Source organism: Eublepharis macularius, chromosome 5, assembly GCF_028583425.1.
Source record: "Eublepharis macularius isolate TG4126 chromosome 5, MPM_Emac_v1.0, whole genome shotgun sequence".
NCBI classification, from domain to species: Eukaryota; Metazoa; Chordata; class Lepidosauria; order Squamata; family Eublepharidae; genus Eublepharis; species Eublepharis macularius.
Genome location: NC_072794.1, coordinates 117,715,429 through 117,735,604, shown reverse-complemented (window position 1 = coordinate 117,735,604; position 20,176 = coordinate 117,715,429). Strand labels below are relative to the sequence as shown.

General features: G+C 44.3%; 1 protein-coding gene across 1 annotated transcript in view; it reads left to right on the top strand.

Moving 5' to 3' along the window:
- The window catches only part of PLXNA2 (plexin A2), a 546,864-nt gene extending 526,965 nt beyond the window's left edge, over positions 1-19,899 (top strand). Inside the window, exons 27-31 of the mRNA XM_054980080.1 lie at positions 2,932-3,122; positions 5,364-5,533; positions 16,412-16,624; positions 17,688-17,838; positions 19,804-19,899. Coding sequence (XP_054836055.1) covers positions 2,932-3,122; positions 5,364-5,533; positions 16,412-16,624; positions 17,688-17,838; positions 19,804-19,899 — 821 coding nt within the window. The remainder of the gene's footprint in view (positions 1-2,931; positions 3,123-5,363; positions 5,534-16,411; positions 16,625-17,687; positions 17,839-19,803) is intronic.
- Positions 19,900-20,176: the final 277 nt, after the last annotated feature.

Below are 20,176 nucleotides of genomic sequence, written 5' to 3'. Positions count from 1 at the left end.
TGTTTGAAATTTGGCAACCATTAGCGTTCTGCTAATCAATATTTGGGGTAGAAATCATCTACTTTAGGTGGAGCTAGAAATTATATTAGAAAATTGTATTATTGGGGAAATAATCACTTTTTTCTATTTTATTCATGCTATTTTTCTTTATTGCTTCTGTTCAACACCATTTTTTTTAACTGATTAGGGCTTCTTTTTCCATCCTGTATTAATCCCAGCCAACCAAAGACCACACATTGAAAGTAATGATGTCAGGATGTTATTTTAACCATTTCAATTTCGTTATGTGCTGATATCACTGAACAAAAAGGCAACTGGAAACAGAGCTCAGCCAAAATGTTCCATACACATTTTTTGTTCTCCACAAAATGAGCTGTCCATTTCAGCAATTTTTCACTCCTCTTTGACAAAGTAGGTTGGTGTCTGGAGATAGCGCAATATCCAGCGATGTGTGGATGCAGCCTAGATGTCCTTTCCTTTGAAACCTATTCCAAGCAAGATTTCCTAATTTCAAGAAAGATCTAGCAGGGACCAACAGAGTCAGAAATAGTTGCCATAAAAGCATTTGCGCGCAATGACACAGTTGTTGCTAACATTGATATTGATATCTCTGATTGCACAGATGGCATGCAAATGAAGCCGCATGTTTACTCTCTACATTTGCATGATGTACTGGTGCAGAGTTGAGTTTAAAAATAGAATGATTCAGTGCTCTCACCCCTTAATTACATCCACAGGAATATTCATAGTTATCTGAGCATTAATCAAGAATGAAGCTTTGGCAAATTTTGTAATGATTCACTCATTCTCCTGCTAATTTATGGGGATCCCCTTAATTCTGCTGTCACCTAGAAGTGAAAAATGGCGAATTAAGAAACCAGTCTGAGCTGGTCACAGCAAAACAAGCATTGCTTGATAACAAGGAGGGGAGAGAGAAAAATGATGGACAATTTATCAACTGGTTTGACTTTAGTCTAAACCATTTTATACCACAGGGCTTTTCTCCTCTCACTGCATGGGCACATACTAGACAACACTGTCCCTAGCTCCTAAACTTCCCCTGCATATAATAGGCATGGTTGCCAGATTGGCCACATCTTAGAATGTTTTTGTTTTAGTACTCATGGATAGCCACTAGACAGGTCCTATGATGTTGAAGAGTCATTGAATCTTGGAGGTCAAATATAGTTGCACATAGTGCCACTTTTCCCTCATGTAACATAAAGCATAGAAAAAGGTTGGATAAGTATCCACCTTCTAAACATTACGTGAACCAGCTCAGTGGACTAGAACCTGTTTAAGACAGGCCACAGGTTTTGTCCAGTGACTCCATCCCATGGACAGTGGATGTCCAGTGACTCCATCCCATGGACAGTGGATGTTGTCTGCTCTCCGTCCTACTAGCAAAAAGGCTCAAAGACCAAAACAGCCTAGAAAGGCTCCTGCCTCCTCTCCATGCTTCTTACTGGTAGAAACAAAGGTTTAAAGCCCGGCAATACTGTTGTAATTGCCTAGCAATAGCCAAAGTGAGCATGCGTTCCTTAAAACTACTGGAGCTGCTTCTATTATTTGGAGCAGGGGAGTTAACCAAGTGGGTTTTTTTTAAGATTTCAGATTTTTCTGCAAACATGGGTTTTTTTTCTCAGACTTGTAGAAAGATCTGTTTTGTCTGTTCATGTCTTTAGTCCAGTTGAAGAGGCTCCTTACATCTAGGAGACTCTTTTTTCACTAAAGGAAAGCTCCATTCACCCTGAATAGATGATGGATGACTTGCTAGTTTATTGTATACACATTACTAGACATGGGCACGGACTGGTAAAAAGCCATGGATCATCAGTTTCATGGACCATGGACCATTCACAGACCTGCCCCAGTTCATGGACCGGTTTGTTGGTCTGTGGTCTGTCACTTCCAGAGGCCCTAGCATCACCCCCTTCACCCTCAGAGATGCCAAACCTCACAACATGTCTTCAGCAGACTCTCTTCCAGCAACCCTCCAAGTTTGGTTAAGATTGCATTTCAGGTGTCCAAGTTACAGACCCCCAAAGCTGCCACCCCAGGAAACTTCCAGTACATAGAATAGGAGCCGCAAATACCGATTGACTTGCATTGGCTTACAGCAATTGGCAGAGCCCTAGGCTAGCCTAACACTCCACAATCAAATAAGATTTGAAAGAGGGGGAAATGAAACAGAAGAGTGAGCCCTCAAGGAGACCAATAAGCTTGCACCCAGAGCCTGACTGCAGCTCTGAGACTGAGTTGGGGCACAGCCCTAGACTAGCCCACCACCCCACAAGCAAATAAGAATTGAAAGGAAAAAAAGGAGAAACAAGAATGAGCCCTCAGCTGAGGAAACCCAATAAGCTTGCTCCCACCTAGAGCCTTGCTGCAACACAAGCCTCCCTCTGGCGCAATCCAAAAAAACTCCCTCAACAAGCAATTCCTCTGAGCTACTAACTAGCTGGAAAGTGAAACCATGGCTCCACACTGTGTCTTATATACTAAATGCTCACATAGAGAATAATGGGAGCTCTCTGGTTGGCAGCTAGAGTTGCCTATCAAGGTTTTCAGGGTACAATTGATGTGTTTCAAGGGCAGCAAAAGGTCTGCAGGTGGCTTCTACGTTTCCTAGGGAATTGATTGCTCGACACTTGGATGTCTGGTTTCACGGACCAATGGACCGACAGACCAGCCAATGTACGTCGCGTCCAAGAAAAAAGGTGCGTCCCATGACCTGCCAGCTTGCAAATGCCAAACCAGCCCTGTCTGTGTAAAATTTTGGTCCGTTTTTTGGTCCGTGCCCACCTCTACTCATTACTCTACACATAAACCAATGATCATCTGTTCACTGTGAACATTAAGCAAGACAGAAATGTAATCAAAGCTGTTTTTTCTTTTGTGCATTACCAGCTTCTTTCTCCTCCTACCCAGATTCCACATTTCGATACACAGGCAGTCCAGACAGTCTTCGCTCCAGAGCACCCATGATTACCCCAGATCTAGAAAGTGGGGTGAAAGTTTGGCATTTAGTCAAGAACCATGATCATGGTGACCAGAAGGAGGGTGATCGGGGCAGCAAGATGGTGTCAGAGATCTATCTGACCAGGCTGCTAGCTACAAAGGTAATATCAGAAAATATAATCTTCTTGGGAAATGACACATGAACTGATAACATGAAGGCAGTATGGACACCTCAGGAACTTTGTGCCTTTTGCAAATTAAGTCTTTCCATAGTTTCTTGAAAATGGGACCATTTGGGTCATTGATGTACAAGGGAATATCTCTTATATTATATAGGTACTTGGACCATCAAGGTCAATTTAGAGATGCTCTTGTTTATATTTTATTAAGTTCAGGCTGACTGGACCAGGACCAGTTCTTTAGATCTTTTATTTGCTTGCCAGCTTCTGAACAGAGGTATCAGAATGGGTCATGGTTAAATTTATTATTAGTATTGCATACTATTGCTTCTGTATGTCATATGGAAAGAAATAATTAAATGAACAATGAAACTATGGTAAGATCATCCCATGAGAGAATTAATCCCGGTTTGTAAACAGTTCAGATAAACATTACCAACTCCAAACCAACAACATACCTACTTAAAATAGACAGAAATGTACAGGATACATGACATGCAATTTTCCTCCACAGCCCAAACAGACCTGCTGTTTTTACAGCTCCTCAAAGTGCAGAGTGCTTTTCAAAAACAAAAGCAAAGAGTATTGGCTGATAGAATAAAAATACTGTTCTTGGATCAAATTCTAAATGAAATTATAATAAAAGCAGAGGAAAATAGAGATCTAGCACAGTGTAGTGGTTAGCGTGTCAGATTATGGAGGTTTCCACATGTCCTTATTGGAACGGCACACCTTCAGTATTCTGCTGCTTTATTCCCATTGCTCCACATGTCCTCGTTATCTACCTGTGCGCATTGTGTCAGTTTTCCATTTCTCTTGCACTTCATCCAAGAATGCACTTCTACCATTTTTTCTTCTTGGATATGGGTTTTTCGTGCATTTTTTTGCAATGCATGAGAATGCTTAGAAGTACTTCTTAAGAGAATGCCCCCACATATACAGCCACTTTTGTTCTCTTGCTTTCCCTCCCAGCAATCCTCCCAGCATTTTGTGAGTGCAGTCACAACTTCCTGCCTTTTTTTTCTTTATTATATTTTCATTGCTCTGCTGTGATGAGAAACAGGGAAAGTGTCTTTACACTCAAATCCCAACATTGGTAATAGAGACAGCACTGGAAACCCATCGCTGTATTTTATATAACAATAATTTGTGATAACAATACTCCCCTCTTGGTTTTGAGAATGCAAGCCCCAAATCATTCAACAGCACTATTGCGCAACTTCTAAATCATACATGAACAGACAACTTCAGTTTTGAGCAGGAACGTAATGGTTAAGTACATTGTGTTGCGCATGCATGGGCAATCACCTCTGCCTAAGCGTATTCCGAGCACATTCGATATGCCATGGTTTTCAAAATCAGTTACTGTGATGTTCCACTGGTGACTTCAAAAGTAAATTGGCAGGCACTCCAACAGCCTATAACTGCCTTGTTTGGGGGAGGAGAATTGACTGTACCATTGACAGTGAACCAGCGATATAGTGCAATTCTGAATGCACCAAATTTATAAAAAAGGGAAGGTGGGCGTGATTGCACTCTCATCAGCTATAACAATAGCACGTCAGATCCCCTGTCCAAGAAAACTGCTTTTTATGTGGCATATGGACTTCTGGAAGTGAGATGTAGATGGACAAATCCCACCAGTGGCCACTGCATGTGAACTGTCAGTGCTAAAAGTGGGTTTGCAAGACACGGCTTTGAGGCACAAAAAAAGTGCTAAAATAGGGCAGTGAGGAAAAGGCCTAGGATATGGGAGGCCTTGCTTTGAATCCCCCTCTGCCATGGAAGTTCACTGGATGACCTTGGGCCAGTCACATAACCTCAGCCTAACCTATTTCATATGGTTGCTGCAAGGTGAAAATGGAGAAGTGGAGAACATTGTAAGACACTTGCAGTGCAATACTGAGCAGAGTTACTCTCTCAATGGGCTTAGACTGGAGTAACTCAGCTTAGGATTGCACTGTTGGACTCCCCTTTACGGAGAAAAGTGGGATATGTATTAAATAAATATAACAACAACAATAATAATGTGTGCCAGTTTGGAAAATCTATAGAAAGAAACACAGAATTGTGCTTGAAAAAGTATTGTATTTTAAGTAAAAATAATGGATGGATAATTGTATCTAGTGTTAGGGTAGGCATATCTTATAATTATACTGTTCTGCACCTGCCGTTGCCTTTCTTTGCAACCAGCCCTCACGCTGTGGTTTCTCTTTTCATAAGGGTACTCTGCAAAAGTTTGTAGATGACTTGTTTGAGACCTTGTTCAGCACTGTGCACCGAGGCAGTGCTCTCCCACTAGCCATCAAATATATGTTTGATTTCCTCGATGAACAAGCTGATAAGCATGGTATCCATGACACAGATGTGCGGCACACCTGGAAGAGCAACTGGTGAGAGTGGGCAAGATTTATTGGTATGGGACCCACATTATGACACTGAACTGAGACATACTCAGGGTACTGGTCAGAATGCCAAGACCACGGCAATACAGCCCGGAAAACCCCCAACAACCAATTTGCATCAGTCTTTGAAGCAATGAGCAAATACCTACTTCCTTTGAATTTGAGGCTGTCTGGTAGGCAGTATGCGCTATAGACAATCTAATTATTCATGTTCAGCACCATACCCTGCTCTGTCAAAATTACTTTTACAAACAGAATGCTTCAAAGAAAGTGCAAGGATTTGTTGAGTTGGTGTGGCAGAATTTGGCCTCAGAGGCCTCCTATATGTAAGTATGGTTTTGATCCATACATACTTAGAGCCTCGCTATAAGTGACATCTTCCACGCGAAGGGCACTTGATCATTTTCGCAAGTCTTTCTGGGTACTGAAGTCCCTCTCCCACACCCCTTTTCCTTCTGTTCCTTCCCGTCTCCGTTAGCACGGCTGCCTGAAGAGACGGAGAAAGCCTAGGAGAGCAGCTTTTGCAAATCATCTTGCTGGGGGGTGGGGAATGCTCTAGAGAAAGCTGACATGTGAAGTCCTCCCCTCTCTGTTAGAACTGTTAGGATCGCTGCCTTAAAAGTCAGAGAAAGCTGCAACTTTCTAAGCTTTCTCTAGAGTATTCCCCCCCTCCCCGAGCTGCCCGCTGCAACTTTGCTAATCGTCTTGCTCAGGGAGGGGGGGAAATACTCTAGAGAAAGCTTAGAAATTTGCAGCTGCCTGCCCCCAAAGATCATTGAGAGCAGGCTTGCGACTAGAGAAACGATTTGCAAACACAGGCTTTCTCTGACTTTTAAGGCAGCGATCCTAACAGTTCTAACAGAGAGGGGAGGACTTCACATGTCAGCTTTCTCTAGAGCATTCCCCACCCCCCAGCAAGACGATTTGCAAAAGCTGCTCTCGTAGGCTTTCTCCGTCTCTTCAGGCAGCCATGCTAACGGAGACGGGAAGGAACAGAAGGAAAAGGGGTGTGGGAGAGGGACTTCAGTACCCAGAAAGACTTGCGAAAATGATCAAGTGCCCTTCGCGTGGAAGATGTCACTTGTAGCGAGGCTCTTACTCACTAATCTAGTCTAATTAATTCCATGACTTGACAGAGTATAGCTTGAAGTTGACAACTATTTTAGCCTGAGTGTTTGAAAAAAAATGAAGGATCAAGCTGTGAAAATGTTGGTGAGTCCACAAACAGAAAGGGAGGGAGAAGCAGATGGAATTTGGCAGGACACACTGGAAACAAGGCCAAGCCCAGTGGTGCTCCAGCATCTCAGAAGTTTATTTTAGTTGACTGCATGGAGTGACAAGCAAAATAGTCTTGTGTGTCACTGTTCAGCACAGGTGCCTATCCTTGGCAAAGCTGATTGATACACTCTAAGTCTATAGAGTCAGATGTGCAATCCATGCTCTTTGAATTGCAAGCAAGTCTTTGAGGGCAAAATCATCCATTCCATCATTAAGATGACAGACCTTGGAAAAGTTTGGATAGGAGATACAAAGGGGAGCCAACATAAGGTTGACATATAATATCACATGAAGTTATCTTATACTGAATCAGGCCATAGGTCCACCAAGGTCAGTATGGTCCACTCAGACTGGCAGCGGCTCTCCAGGATCTTAGGCAGAGGAATTTCACATCACCTAGTACCTGCTGCTTTTAACTGGAGATGCTGGGGATTAATCCTGGGAACTTCTGCCTGCCAAGCAGATGCTTTACCACTGAGTCACAGTCCCTTCCCCTTGTTGTAACTAAGACTGAACCAAATATTCATTCCTCTCATGGGCTTTCATTTATACACAGATAATCACTCTTTCATCCCATGTGACTGTGGCATTAGAATGAGACGAACCATTGCCAGTCTCATGACCTGTGGGAGGGTTTATATCACAGAGTTGGAAGGGGCCATACAGACCTTCTAGTCCAACCCTCTGCCCAATACAGGATGAGTCTAAAGCATCCCTGACAAATAGTCATCCAGCCTCTTCTTGAAAATTGCCAGTGAAGGGGAGCTCACCACCTCCCTAGGCAGCTGATTCCACCTTTGAACTACTCTGACCATGAAATTTTTTCCCCTGATATCCAGCCGGTACCTTTCTGCATGTAATTTAAGCCAGTTGCTTCGGGTCCTATCTAGGGGTGTGCAAGGAAAAAACTTTCGGCTTTCTTGTTTCGGAATTACCCGAAACAAGATTCTCTACCGTTAAAGCCGAAAGCCGAAACAAGAATCTCTTTCGGGATTCGGGATTCGGGATTCTTTCGGCATTCTTTCGGCATTCTTTCGGGGTTTTTTTTTGGGAAAATGCCTCCGTCTTTCAGGACGCCTGGAGGAGGCATTTTCCCACCTAATAAGCCCAAAATTGGTGGGGACCTTCCTCTAACCCTTCTCTAACAACCACCCAAGTTTCAAACAGATTGGACTTTGGGGGGCCATGTTATGGCCCCCCAAAGCAGGTCCCCCCATCCTCCCATAAGAAAGCGAAGGAGCAGCATATTGTTAGCATGCTGCTGCTGATCTTTCTTCATTATTTCCTATGGGGAAAAAATGAAGAGGCAGGCTTCCTTTGCCAGGGGTGGCATTTTGCATGCAAAATGCCCCCCTACCCTCAGGGGCCCTTCTCCCACCCCTCCTCCCACCCCCCCACCAAGGCTCAGCCTGCTCCCACTTGGAGGGGCCATTTCATGGCCTCCCCAAGTAGGTGCTCTAATCTCTACCACTGACAGCTGGGGGAGGCTTGTGTTGCCAGGGGTGGCATTTTGCATGCAAAATGCCCCCCAACCCTCTGGGGCCCTTCTCCCACCCCTCCTCCCACCCCCCACCAAGGCTCAGCCTGCTCCCACTTGGGGGGGCATTTCATGGCCTCCCCAAGTAGATGCTCTGCTCTCATCTCTACCACTGACAGCTGGGGGAGGCTTGTGTTGCCAGGGGTGGCATTTTGCATGCAAAATGCCCCCCAGCCCTCTGGGGCCCTTCTCCCACCCTTCCTCCCACCCCCCACCAAGGCTCAGACTGCTCCCACGGGGGGGCCATTTCATGGCCTCCCCAAGTAGGTCCTCTCAGCCCCTAAAGTCCACCCCTTACAGCCCCACACAAACCCAATTCCCCCCCCAGCTGCCACACACAGACCCAAATCCCCACATTAGCCCCTCACAGACCCAAATCCACCCCCACCTGCCCTACACCCATAACACCCTCAAATTCCCCCACCACCTACAGAGATGGCTGGCCAGCCAGCCCCATTGTTCCCTACGATGGGAACCAACTGCACAACAAAGAATAAAACAAGAACAACACAAAATAAAGTTTTAAAAAAATTATATTCTCCCTTCCAAAGTACAAGTAGGCAAAGCATTATGACACATTACACCAGCAGTCCCCCACACAGAAAAATTAAAACAAAACTCACTTAACATCAGAGAATCACAAAGCATGATTCCTGTCAAAAACACTTTATTTCTTGAACAGCTTTAGGTTACACAGCAGGGGGGAACACCAAAGGGCATGGCAGCACTATCTTACACAAAAATAACACAACTCGCTTAACATCAGAGAATCACAAAGCACAATTCCTGTTAAAAACACTTTATTTCTTGAACAGCTTTAGGTTACACAGCAGGGGGGAACACCAAAGGGCATGGCAGCACTATCTTACACAAAAATAACACAACTCACTTAACATCAGAGAATCACAAAACACAATTCCTGGCAAAAACCCTTTATTTCTTGAACAGCTTTAGGTTACACAGTAGGAGGGCACAACAGGGCATGATAGCAATGTACTGCAAAAAATAATACAACCCACTTCACCGTTTTTGACAGCAATTGTGTTTGTGTGATTCTCTGATGTGAAGTGAGTTGTGTTATTTTTGTGTAGTACACTGCTTTCCTGCTCTGTGGTGCCTTCCTAAAGCAGTTACAGAAATAAAGTGCTTTTGACAGCAATTTTTTGGGGTGATTCTTTAATGTGAAGCGAGTTGTGTTATTTTTGTGTAAGATAGTGCTGCCATGCCCTTTGGTGTTCCCCCCTGCTGTGTAACCTAAAGCTGTTCAAGAAATAAAGTGTTTTTGACAGGAATCATGCTTTGTGATTCTCTGATGTTAAGTGAGTTTTGTTTTAATTTTTCTGTGTGGGGGACTGCTGGTGTAATGTGTCATAATGCTTTGCCTACTTGTACTTTGGAAGGGAGAATATAATTTTTTTAAAACTTTATTTTGTGTTGTTCTTGTTTTATTCTTTGTTGTGCAGTTGGTTCCCATCATAGGGAACAATGGGGCTGGCTGGCCAGCCATCTCTGTAGGTGGTGGGGGAATTTGAGGGAGGGTGTCTGTGGTTCAGGTGCTCTTTCACAGGGACCAGCTGGCACTCAGAAGTGTGCCCACCATTGTGGCACCCCTGGGCTGTGCAGAATTGCCCAGGGAAAGAGAGTTTAGAAGTTCCCAGCATAGGGAACAAAGGGAGAGGGCTGGCCTTTGCCAGCCTGTTCCTGGGGTTATGGGTGTGGGGCAGGTGGGGGTGGATTTGGGTCTGTGAGGGGCTAATGTGGGGATTTGGGTCTGTGTGTGGCAGCTGGGGGGGAATTGGGTTTGTGTGGGGCTGTAAGGGGTGGACTTTAGGGGCTGAGAGGACCTACTTGGGGAGGCCATGAAATGGCCCCCCCAAGTGGGAGCAGTCTGAGCCTTGGTGGGGGGTGGGAGGAAGGGTGGGAGAAGGGCCCCAGAGGGCTGGGGGGCATTTTGCATGCAAAATGCCACCCCTGGCAACACAAGCCTCCCCCAGCTGTCAGTGGTAGAGATGAGAGCAGAGCACCTACTTGGGGAGGCCATGAAATGCCCCCCCAAGTGGGAGCAGGCTGAGCCTTGGTGGGGGGTGGGTGGAGGGGTGGGAGAAGGGCCCCAGAGGGTTGGGGGGCATTTTGCATGCAAAATGCCACCCCTGGCAACACAAGCCTCCCCCAGCTGTCAGTGGTAGAGATTAGAGCACCTACTTGGGGAGGCCATGAAATGGCCCCCCCAAGTGGGAGCAGGCTGAGCCTTGGTGGGGGGTGGGAGGAGGGGTGGGAGAAGGGCCCCTGAGGGCTGGGGGGCATTTTGCATGCAAAATGCCACCCCTGGCAAAGGAAGCCTGCCTCTTCATTTTTTCCCCATAGGAAATAATGAAGAAAGATCAGCAGCAGCATGCTAACAATATGCTGCTCCTTCGCTTTCTTATGGGAGGATGGGGGGACCTGCTTTGGGGGGCCATAACATGGCCCCCCAAAGTCCAATCTGTCTGAAACTTGGGTGGTTGTTAGAGAAGGGTTAGAGGAAGGTCCCCACCAATTTTGGGCTTATTCGGTGGGAAAATGCCTCCTCCAGACGTCCTGGAAGACGGAGGCATTTTCCCATAGAAAAGCCGAAAGAAAGCCGAAAGAATCCCGAAACGTTTCGGCTTTTTTCTTTCGGCTACCCGAAACGTTTCGGCATTCCCCGAAACGTTTCGGCATTCCCCGAAAGAAGCCGAAACACTTTTGTTTCGGCATTCTTTCGGCATTCTGAATGCCGAAACGCACATCCCTAGTCCTATCCTCTGCTGCCAACTGGAACAGCTCCTTGACCTCCTCCAAATGACAGCCTTTCAAATATTTAAAGAGAGTAATCATGTCACCCCTCAGTCTCCTCTTCTCCAAACTGAACATTCCCAAGACCCTCAGCCTTTCCTTGTAGGGCTCAGTCTCCAGACCCCTGATCATCCTCATCGCTCTCTTCTATACCCTCTCAATTTTGTCCACATCCTAAGTGAGGCTTGCAGAACTGCACACAGTACTCCAGGTACAGCCTGACCAGGACAGTATAGAGAGGGACTATGACTAGAGATGGGCACAAACAGCAATACGGACAAAAAAACCCCACAAACAGCCCAATCTGCTGTTCACGAACAAGCTGTTTGTGAGGCCCCATTCTAAATGAACAGGTAGTTGTTGCAAGCCTCGTTCATTGCTGTTCGTTGCTGTTCGTCAAGCCAGACAGTCTGGCACCTGCAATCAATTCCCTTGGGAACTTAGGCAGGGATTGTCTGAACTCTGTCTGAACTCCTCCTGTTGCACTGGAAACCCCAATCTAAGCCCAATTTAAGTGATAGGCAAGTTTTCCTTTCAAGTATGGAGCTCCAGATTTGTTACAACAAGGGAGCAAAGGGCAGGGGGGAGGGGGGCTCCCAGCTCTGGCTTAGTTTGCAGACAGTGGAGAGGGAGAGAGACAGTTGCTGTTGGCATTTTGATAGAGAGAGTGCATTGGAGCTTGAAGTTTCTTTGTGTGTGGTGGGATAGGGCCAAGCTATAATTTATTATTGGTACCTTTCCTGATGCCTGCTCAGGTAAGGTTTTTGGGAGTGGTGCAGTAGGGATCTTGACTTGGATGATGGCTGGAGGAGAGCCAACAGCCAACCACGAACATATTCATGAACAGGGCCATGTTCATGATTGTTCTTCAGTCCCTGTTCATGGATGCCAACGAACAACGAACATCATGTTCATTTTTTTTCTGTTTGTGCCCATCACTATGACCTCCTGCAATTTCGATGCAATGGCCTTTTTGGTACAACCCAAGACTGAGTTTGCCTTTTTTACCATCGCATCACACTGACTGCTCATATTTAATTTACAGTCCACTCTTACCCCAAGATCTCTTTCGCATACACTACTACCCAGAAATGTATCCCCCATCCAGTATTTGTGCTTCACATTTTTGTGGCCCAGATGTAATACAGTGCACTTATCTATGTTGAATTGCATCCTGTTCACAACCGCCCACTTCTCCAGAGTAATCAGGTCTTGTTGAAGTTTAACTCTATCTTCTTGGATGTTTGCCACTCCTCCCTATTTGGTATCATCAGCAAATTTAATGAGTAGCCCATTTACCCCTTCATCCAGATCATTGATAAAAATATTGAAAAGTACTGGGCCCAAAACCGAGCCCTGTGACACCCCACTGGACACTTCCTTCCAATCTGATGAAATGCCATTGACCACCACTGTTTGGGTGCAGTCCTCTAACCAGTTCCCTATCCACCAAACTGTCCTATAGTCCAGTCCGCAGTCTTGCAGTTTACCCATTAGAATGTCATGGGGAACCTTATCAAAAGCTTTGCTGAAATCCAGGTAAATCACGTCGACAGATTTCCCATGATCCAGTAAGCTCATCATTCGATCAAAGAAAGAAACCAGGTTGGTCTGAAAAGATCTGTTGGGGACAAAACCATGTTGACTTCCCTGGATCACTATGTAGTTCTTCAGATGTTTACAGATTGATCCCTTTAAAATCTGCTCTAATATCTTCCGAGCAACAGAAGTCATACTGACTGGCCTGTAGTTTCCCGGGTCATCCTTTTCCCCTTTCTTAAAGATTGGGATAACATTTGCTGTTCTCCAATCTTGTGGCACATCCCAGTACTCCAGCAGGCTTTGGAGATGTTGGACAGAGGCTCTGCAAGTTCTCTAGAAAGTTCTTTGAGCACTCTTGGGTGCACACCATCCAACCCAGGGGATTTGTATTCAATCGATGCCGCCACATGCCTCTCCACAACCTCTCTGTCAATGTCAACTAGCCACCCAGGTTCCCTATCATGTCTTCTACCATCTCTAGATGGGCTCAAGTTCTTCAGGGAGAAAGCAGAGGCGAAAAAGTCATTAAGCCTGTCTGCTTTTTCTCTGTCCTCCATCAGAGTTTCTCCTTCTACTCCCAAAAGTCGTCCCATTGCCTCTTTTACCTCACATTTGCTTCTCATATATCTGTAGAAGTTTTTTCTTATTGTAGCGAGCCCCTCTGGGCAGACTCAGCTCATACTGAGCTTTGGCTTCTCTGATGGCTGATCTGCAGTACCTAGTAACCCTCATATATATTCCTCTTTAGAGGTCTGTCCTTCTCTCCATTTTCTGAACATTTCATTTTTCTCCCTTAGCTTATTCTGGAACTCTCTATTCATCCACATCAGTTTCTTGGAGCTCTTAACATGTTTCCGTCTTGCTGGAATAATGAGGGCTTGAGCTTGCAAAAACTCATTTTTGAAAAGAGTCCACCCTTCACTCACCCCATTCTCTTCCAGCACACTCCCACACGGAATGACTCTCATCAAGCCTTTGAGTTCATTGATGTTGGCCTTATGAAAATCTAACCTACGAGTCTGGCTACGAACTTCCTTGGCCCCCCACAGCAACTGGAATTCAAGGAGGACATGGTCACTTCCCCCTAAGGTTCCCACCACTGTCACCCCAGCTACTAATTCTTCCCTGTTGATTAATATTAAGTCTAGTATGGCTGAGCCCTTTGTAGCTTCCTCTACCATTTGAAAAAGGAAGTTATTGGCCAGGCAGGTCAGGAAGTTGTGCGAGTCTTGTCACTTTGCTGAGCTTGTCTCCCAGCACACATTGGGGAAGTTGAAGTCACCCATAATTATAAGGTTCTGATGTCTGGATACTCTACCAATCTGTTCAAGAAGGGCATCATCCATTTCCTCTTCCTGGTCAGGCAGTCTGTAGCAGACTCCAACACAACAATACCCTTTGTCCTTCCTCCCCTTATTTCCACCCATATACTTGCCACTGGGCTGTCAACCACATTCTCCAGAACTTCCTGACAATCAAGCCCTCCTCTTCTACCCTTCCGGTTTTTCTTCAACAACTCATACCCATCCACCCATTTACCCATTATATGGGTAAAAGGTAAAGGTACCCTGTGCAAGCACCAAGTCATTACTGACCCATGGGGGGATGTCGCATCACGACATTTTCTTTGCTGACTTTTTGTTACGGGGTGGTTTGCCATTGCCTTCCCTAGTCATCTACACTTTACCCCCAGGAAACTGGGTACTCGTTTTACTGACCTCAGGAGAATGGAAGGCTGAGTCAACCTTGACCTGGCTATGGGATATATAAAGGAAAAATACCAGAATTGTTGCTTAATTGCATTGGGCAGATTTCCTAAGCCTTTCTTTGGTCTGCCAGCTTCCTGAGGCCTTTGGGGCTCCTTGTGCAGTGATTTGTGTCTAGGAATTTGGGGAAAAGAGCAAGAATCTCAAGGGGCTATCAAAAACATGATGGAAAATGGTTGTGCTTTGCATTAGCAAAACTGAACTTGAATAGGTACTTTTACCATTCAGCCTTTGTTATAATATAGAGAGTGCAGCTTGCTACATACACACACACACATACACAAATGCTCACTTAGTCACTTCCCAAGTGTTTCAAAGGGCTTCCATCGGGTAGCTGAGAGGAGCTTGTGCTCTGACCCAGCAGCAGTTTGTATTCTGTATTTTCAAAACAGTTGCTGCTGTTACATCTTTCTCTTTGCTGTTATTTTAAGATTAAAAGTTCCCTGGGTTAGAAATTTACTACTAAAAACAGAATAAAAACTGATACATGTACCAACCACCAACCCCCAGACAATATCAACAAAAGGAAAGTGAGATCTTTATACATATGTATATATATAAATTCTTTTTCAATCCCTTGTGGTTTGAAAAGCCTCCAATCATCATGTCTGCCAAAGTCAGATTCCCCGCTAAGGCTGTAGGGAGCTAAAAACAATTTAGCAAAGGCTTTAGAGGAACGAGTTATTAGGATAAAATGTTGGGATCCAGAATAAATTGACACTTCTCAAAGCTACCAAGTGGTGCCGATCAGCAGAGATATTTTTTCCCCCCACGGCTGCCAGACCACAGGGGCCTTCAGCACAGAGAGACACCCAACTGTTGCTGAGCTCTGCAAGCCCCAGATAGAAAAGAATCCTGAGAGGAGCATCCAGTCTCTGTTTTCAGTCATCAGTGTAGTTTTTCCTTTCAGCTGTGAACAACACACCTTGCTGCCTTACATGTAACCAGATCATTGTTTCCTGTAGCCTAGAACTCTCTTAAGCAAGGGTCTTTACCAGCCTCCCTGCCAGATGATACCTAGGAAATTCTGTATGCAAACCATGTGTTTGGACACTGAACTGTGGCTCTGATCAGTTGCCTCAGATCCTGTTACAGGTAGATTGTCAATAAAAGTGGGATCTTTATAATTTCTTATTTAAATTCATAACCTTCCACATTGCAAACACATGACCATAAAGTGCTCAGTGTTTAGTTCTCATGGCCCCTTCTTACATGCCCGAGGCCGATCGCCACCTTGGGGTCAGGTAGCAATTTTCCCCAGGCCAGTTTGGCTAGGGATCCTGATGGTGTTTTGCCATCTTCTGAGCATGGAGGAAAGGCCACTGAGTGTGTATGTGGGGGAGGGGGAGGTATTTGTGAATTTCCTGCATTGTGCAGGAAGTTGGACTAGATTACTCTAGAGGTCCCTTCCAACCCTATGACTTTATGATTCTGTAAGCATACTTTAGATGGGACTGGAAAAAGGAAGTTCTTCTTGCCCAGCACATGGCAGCTGCAGAAGAAGATAAGTGTTTTCTGCCTGCCCCCCTCAGCAGTTTGCAAGGGTGAAAAAGAACTTCGCCTTTTCAAAACCTGCTTTGTTTTTCCTTTGTTTCCAAGTATTGCCACCAGATGGGGAGGTGGGAAATAGTTATTAAATCAAATAAAATTGATATAAATGTAAGCAACCCGGGGGGGGGCAGGAATGAAGCTGCCAGAAAATGGCTTAAAGAGGTATGTGACTTTACAACGTTAAACACTGACAGGTGCAACTCTGAGGTACACGAACAATGGAGATTTGCCAGAAATGTGACTCAGTTTTGCACCTGATCTTAGCTGGAGTTTGGTACCAAATATAATCTGGCTCTTTTTCTTTTTCTGCAATATACTCCTCTTCCTCTTTGGATTTGTAATGTATGCATTTGTGATTTTGCCCCTCTTTTCCTACAGTCTTCCTCTTCGCTTCTGGGTGAATGTAATTAAAAACCCACAGTTTGTCTTTGACATCCACAAGGGAAGTATCACAGATGCCTGTCTCTCAGTTGTGGCCCAAACTTTTATGGATTCGTGCTCCACCTCAGAGCACCGCCTGGGCAAGGACTCCCCCTCCAACAAGCTGCTGTATGCCAAGGACATTCCCAGCTATAAGAGCTGGGTAGAGAGGTCAGTGTAGGAGTTGAGCAGCATCTGTTGTATCATGATTTTCTACCCGAAAGCCTCTTGTGGTTTTCAATTATTGTGCACCCAACGGTTTCACTGCAAATATGTGAACTAAGTTATGCAGGGTTAAGAGGGAGAGGGAGATATTGATGCACACGGCCTGCTAATGATTCACTTGCACATTCTAGAAGAGACCCAACATTCTCTCCCAACATTCTCTTTTCTGGTTCTACTTCCTAACATAATTTCCTCTACCTGTACTTCTAATCATACTGTATCAAGGGTTTTATTTTTAGTGTACCTTCAACCTGGGCCAGTAAACCTATAATAGCAATAAGTGAGAGCTAATAGATGTGTTACTGATAAAAGCACATCCTGACCTGGATGGCCCAGGCTAGCTACTTAGTACTTGGATGAGAACCCCCCAAGGAAGACAAAGGTCACTATGCACTAGGCAATGGCAAATCACCTCTGTTCATCTCTTGCCATGAAAACCCTATGGGGTTACCTTAACTCAGCTGCGGCTTGTTAGCACTTTGCACACACAGTAAAAGCACAACTTGGCTTTTTTTTTAAGGTTCACCATGTAACCCACAAGATCCAATAGGCTGGTTGCTCTGTTTCTTTTGATAGCCTAACTTGCTGGCTGAACACAACTTTGGAATAGATCTAAAGCAGGAAATATTCCTATGTGCCAGTCCAAACATAGCTTACCAGCTAGATTAATAACTGCAAAATATTTGGTATTTCCCACTGCCATCACCATATTTTTGCAATTTCAGGGAGGTAACAAGATAGGAAGTTACTTGGTGAGCTTTTCAGAATCACTGAGCACAATTTATAAACTCAGGGCCAAACTACAAGTGACGAATGACACTTGAACGGCAAGTGTATTCCTCCCTGTTCACTTGCCCTCCAATCAATCCACTTGCCATTCAAGTGTCATTCATCACTTGTAGCTTGGCCCTGAGACAGAATTTAGATGAGACTTAGGACTTTTTAAAATAACATCCGGTCTCTTAACAAACTACACCATTCTCACATTCCTTTCCATTAAATGTTGCAGGTATTATGCAGATATTGCAAAACTTCCAGCCATCAGTGACCAGGACATGAATGCCTACCTCGCAGAACAGTCACGTCTGCATGCTGTTGATTTCAACATGCTAAGTGCACTCAATGAAATCTATTCCTATGTCAGCAAATACAGTGAAGAGGTAAGAGATCCTTCCCTCTTTGGAGTGGAGAGAAGTGCTGAAGGAACCATTTGTCCTAAATTGAACATTTGGCTTAGAGGTGTGATTGGTTCTAACATACTGGCCTGATTCCAACTGTATTGAGGGTGTTTTGTATTTCAGAGGAAGGTGGAAGGTTTCTAAGTGTGGTAAGAGCACACTTGTGCAATCTTACCATTTAATAAAGATTTATTTATATATTTATTTTATTTACTTCATTTATATTCTGCTGAGATCTGGCAAGTGTGCTCACTTGGTTTCCTAAGTTTGCCTGAACCTTAGGGAAATTCTGACAGCACAGGTGCCAAGGTCCAAGGGTTTTTTACAAACTTTCTGTCATATAGCTCATCAGAAGTCCCATGGAAAGAAATGTGATCCAGTCAACAGTCTGAAGGAGGAAACGCCCTGATCCAGTTGCAAAATCCAATCCAATTTCACAATCATCCTTACTTCTAAAACCCATCACTATCATATATTTAAAAGCTAAGTTGTACAAGATGTTTTAAGCAAAAACGTGTTTTAAAAACTTCTCAGCTTCCTCTAAAGATCCTGATTCTTTCCTGATTGTCTTTGTAAGATTCCTTCTTCCTAATTTATATTCATTATCTTTGCCATTCTCTGAAATTAACCTCAAATAGAACCAAATTTATGATGATGTCACCTATTATGTAATTATATCACAGCCCACAGAGAAGGCCTGCTTTTATTTTGTCCAGAAAAGCTGCACTGGTGTCTGCCTGCTTTCAAAAAACTATTCTGACCTATGGAACCATCCCCTCCCCATTCCCTTCTCCTTGGAAACAAAAAGCATGGCAGAACCTAGGCGTGATCTATTTTGCAAAGTGTTGCTGGCAGCATGGGCTCTTCTGATGGATGCATCACTTGAAACAAAGTTTCCACCATCTGTTCATCCCTTTAATTTGCAATGCAAGAAAAGCCTATTTTGCAATTACAACCATTAAAGGCAAGGTTTTTGTCATTTAATTGCATGTATATATACGTGGTACTGTGCAACAGCCATTTGCCAATTAGAGATGAGAACCTCATTACTTTTTTGCTAAGTGAAACAGGAAATGTAGCATCCGGAATATTATTGTACGCCATGCCAGTAATGTGCTCCAGCATGATAATACAGCAGTGACGATGGACTGGTGCATGCAGTAGCCCTCTATACTTCTCCTTTTCATCCTGTACATTGGTCCTGGAAAAATACAGCTAAGGATTAGGATTTATACTAGCTGCCTCTCTATTAGACCTTACTTCATTATAGTTACAGTTGATCTATTAAAAAGTTTTGGACATTATTGACCTTTCTACACTCTGGGAAATATGTACTGGGCCTACCATAAATATTTACAAAGCCTGGCTGCAGTGTCAGGACATCACTCATATGCAGTCCATGGAATGGAATCAACATATTTTTCCTCTCTGTTCATTTTTGCATATAGACCCTGACTGTGTGTGCACTCAGGCAGATTATTATGTATCTATCTGTATGCTCATACTTTGATATGCATACATGCAGCTGAATAGTTCACCAGACTACTGTATACTTAAATTTACAGAAGATAGTTCCATGGGGCCTGGCCCAGTAGTACAGCATGTGCTTTGCATGCAGAAGGTTAAAACATTTTAAAGGATCTCATGATACCAAGGATGCAAAAGACTTTTGCCTGGGATCCTAGATAGCCGCTGTGAATCAGAGAAGCCAGTACTGGGGTAGATGAACCAATTGTCTGATTCAACATCTGTGAGGATACAATATATGCACATTTCCAGACCTGGAAGATACATATATTTTATCAGCATGGGTGTAACAAAGGAAAATCATTATGAAAGACCATTTTGTTATTTCTGCATACCCTTAGTTCTTCCATCCTTTGAACCTTCGCTTTGCTTTCTGCTCTTCCTGAATTGTCGATACTAATTTTATCTGCTTGGTTCTAGATCATTGGGGCTCTGGAGCAAGATGAGCAGGCGCGCCGGCAGCGCTTGGCATACAAAGTAGAACAACTTATTGGTGCCATGTCTGTGGAGAGCTGAAAAAAGGAGCTGGAACTCCTGGAGCAAGGAGAAGGAAGTGATTACCACAAAGACTTCTGGGGATTAAGAGTTGGAACAAGCCAGGAGGCCACTGTAACAATTGCCAAAAAAAAGGCAGAAGTTGGCTTAGATACTCAGCTCAAAATCACTCACCAGATTCCAGTTGAAAGTAACAGGAGAGAACGACAACAACACTGCATTTCTAAAACCAGTTGGATCCACCAAGATGTTCAGCTCCTCAAGTTGTAAGCCTCGAAAGGCCCATGGGAAGGCTAGA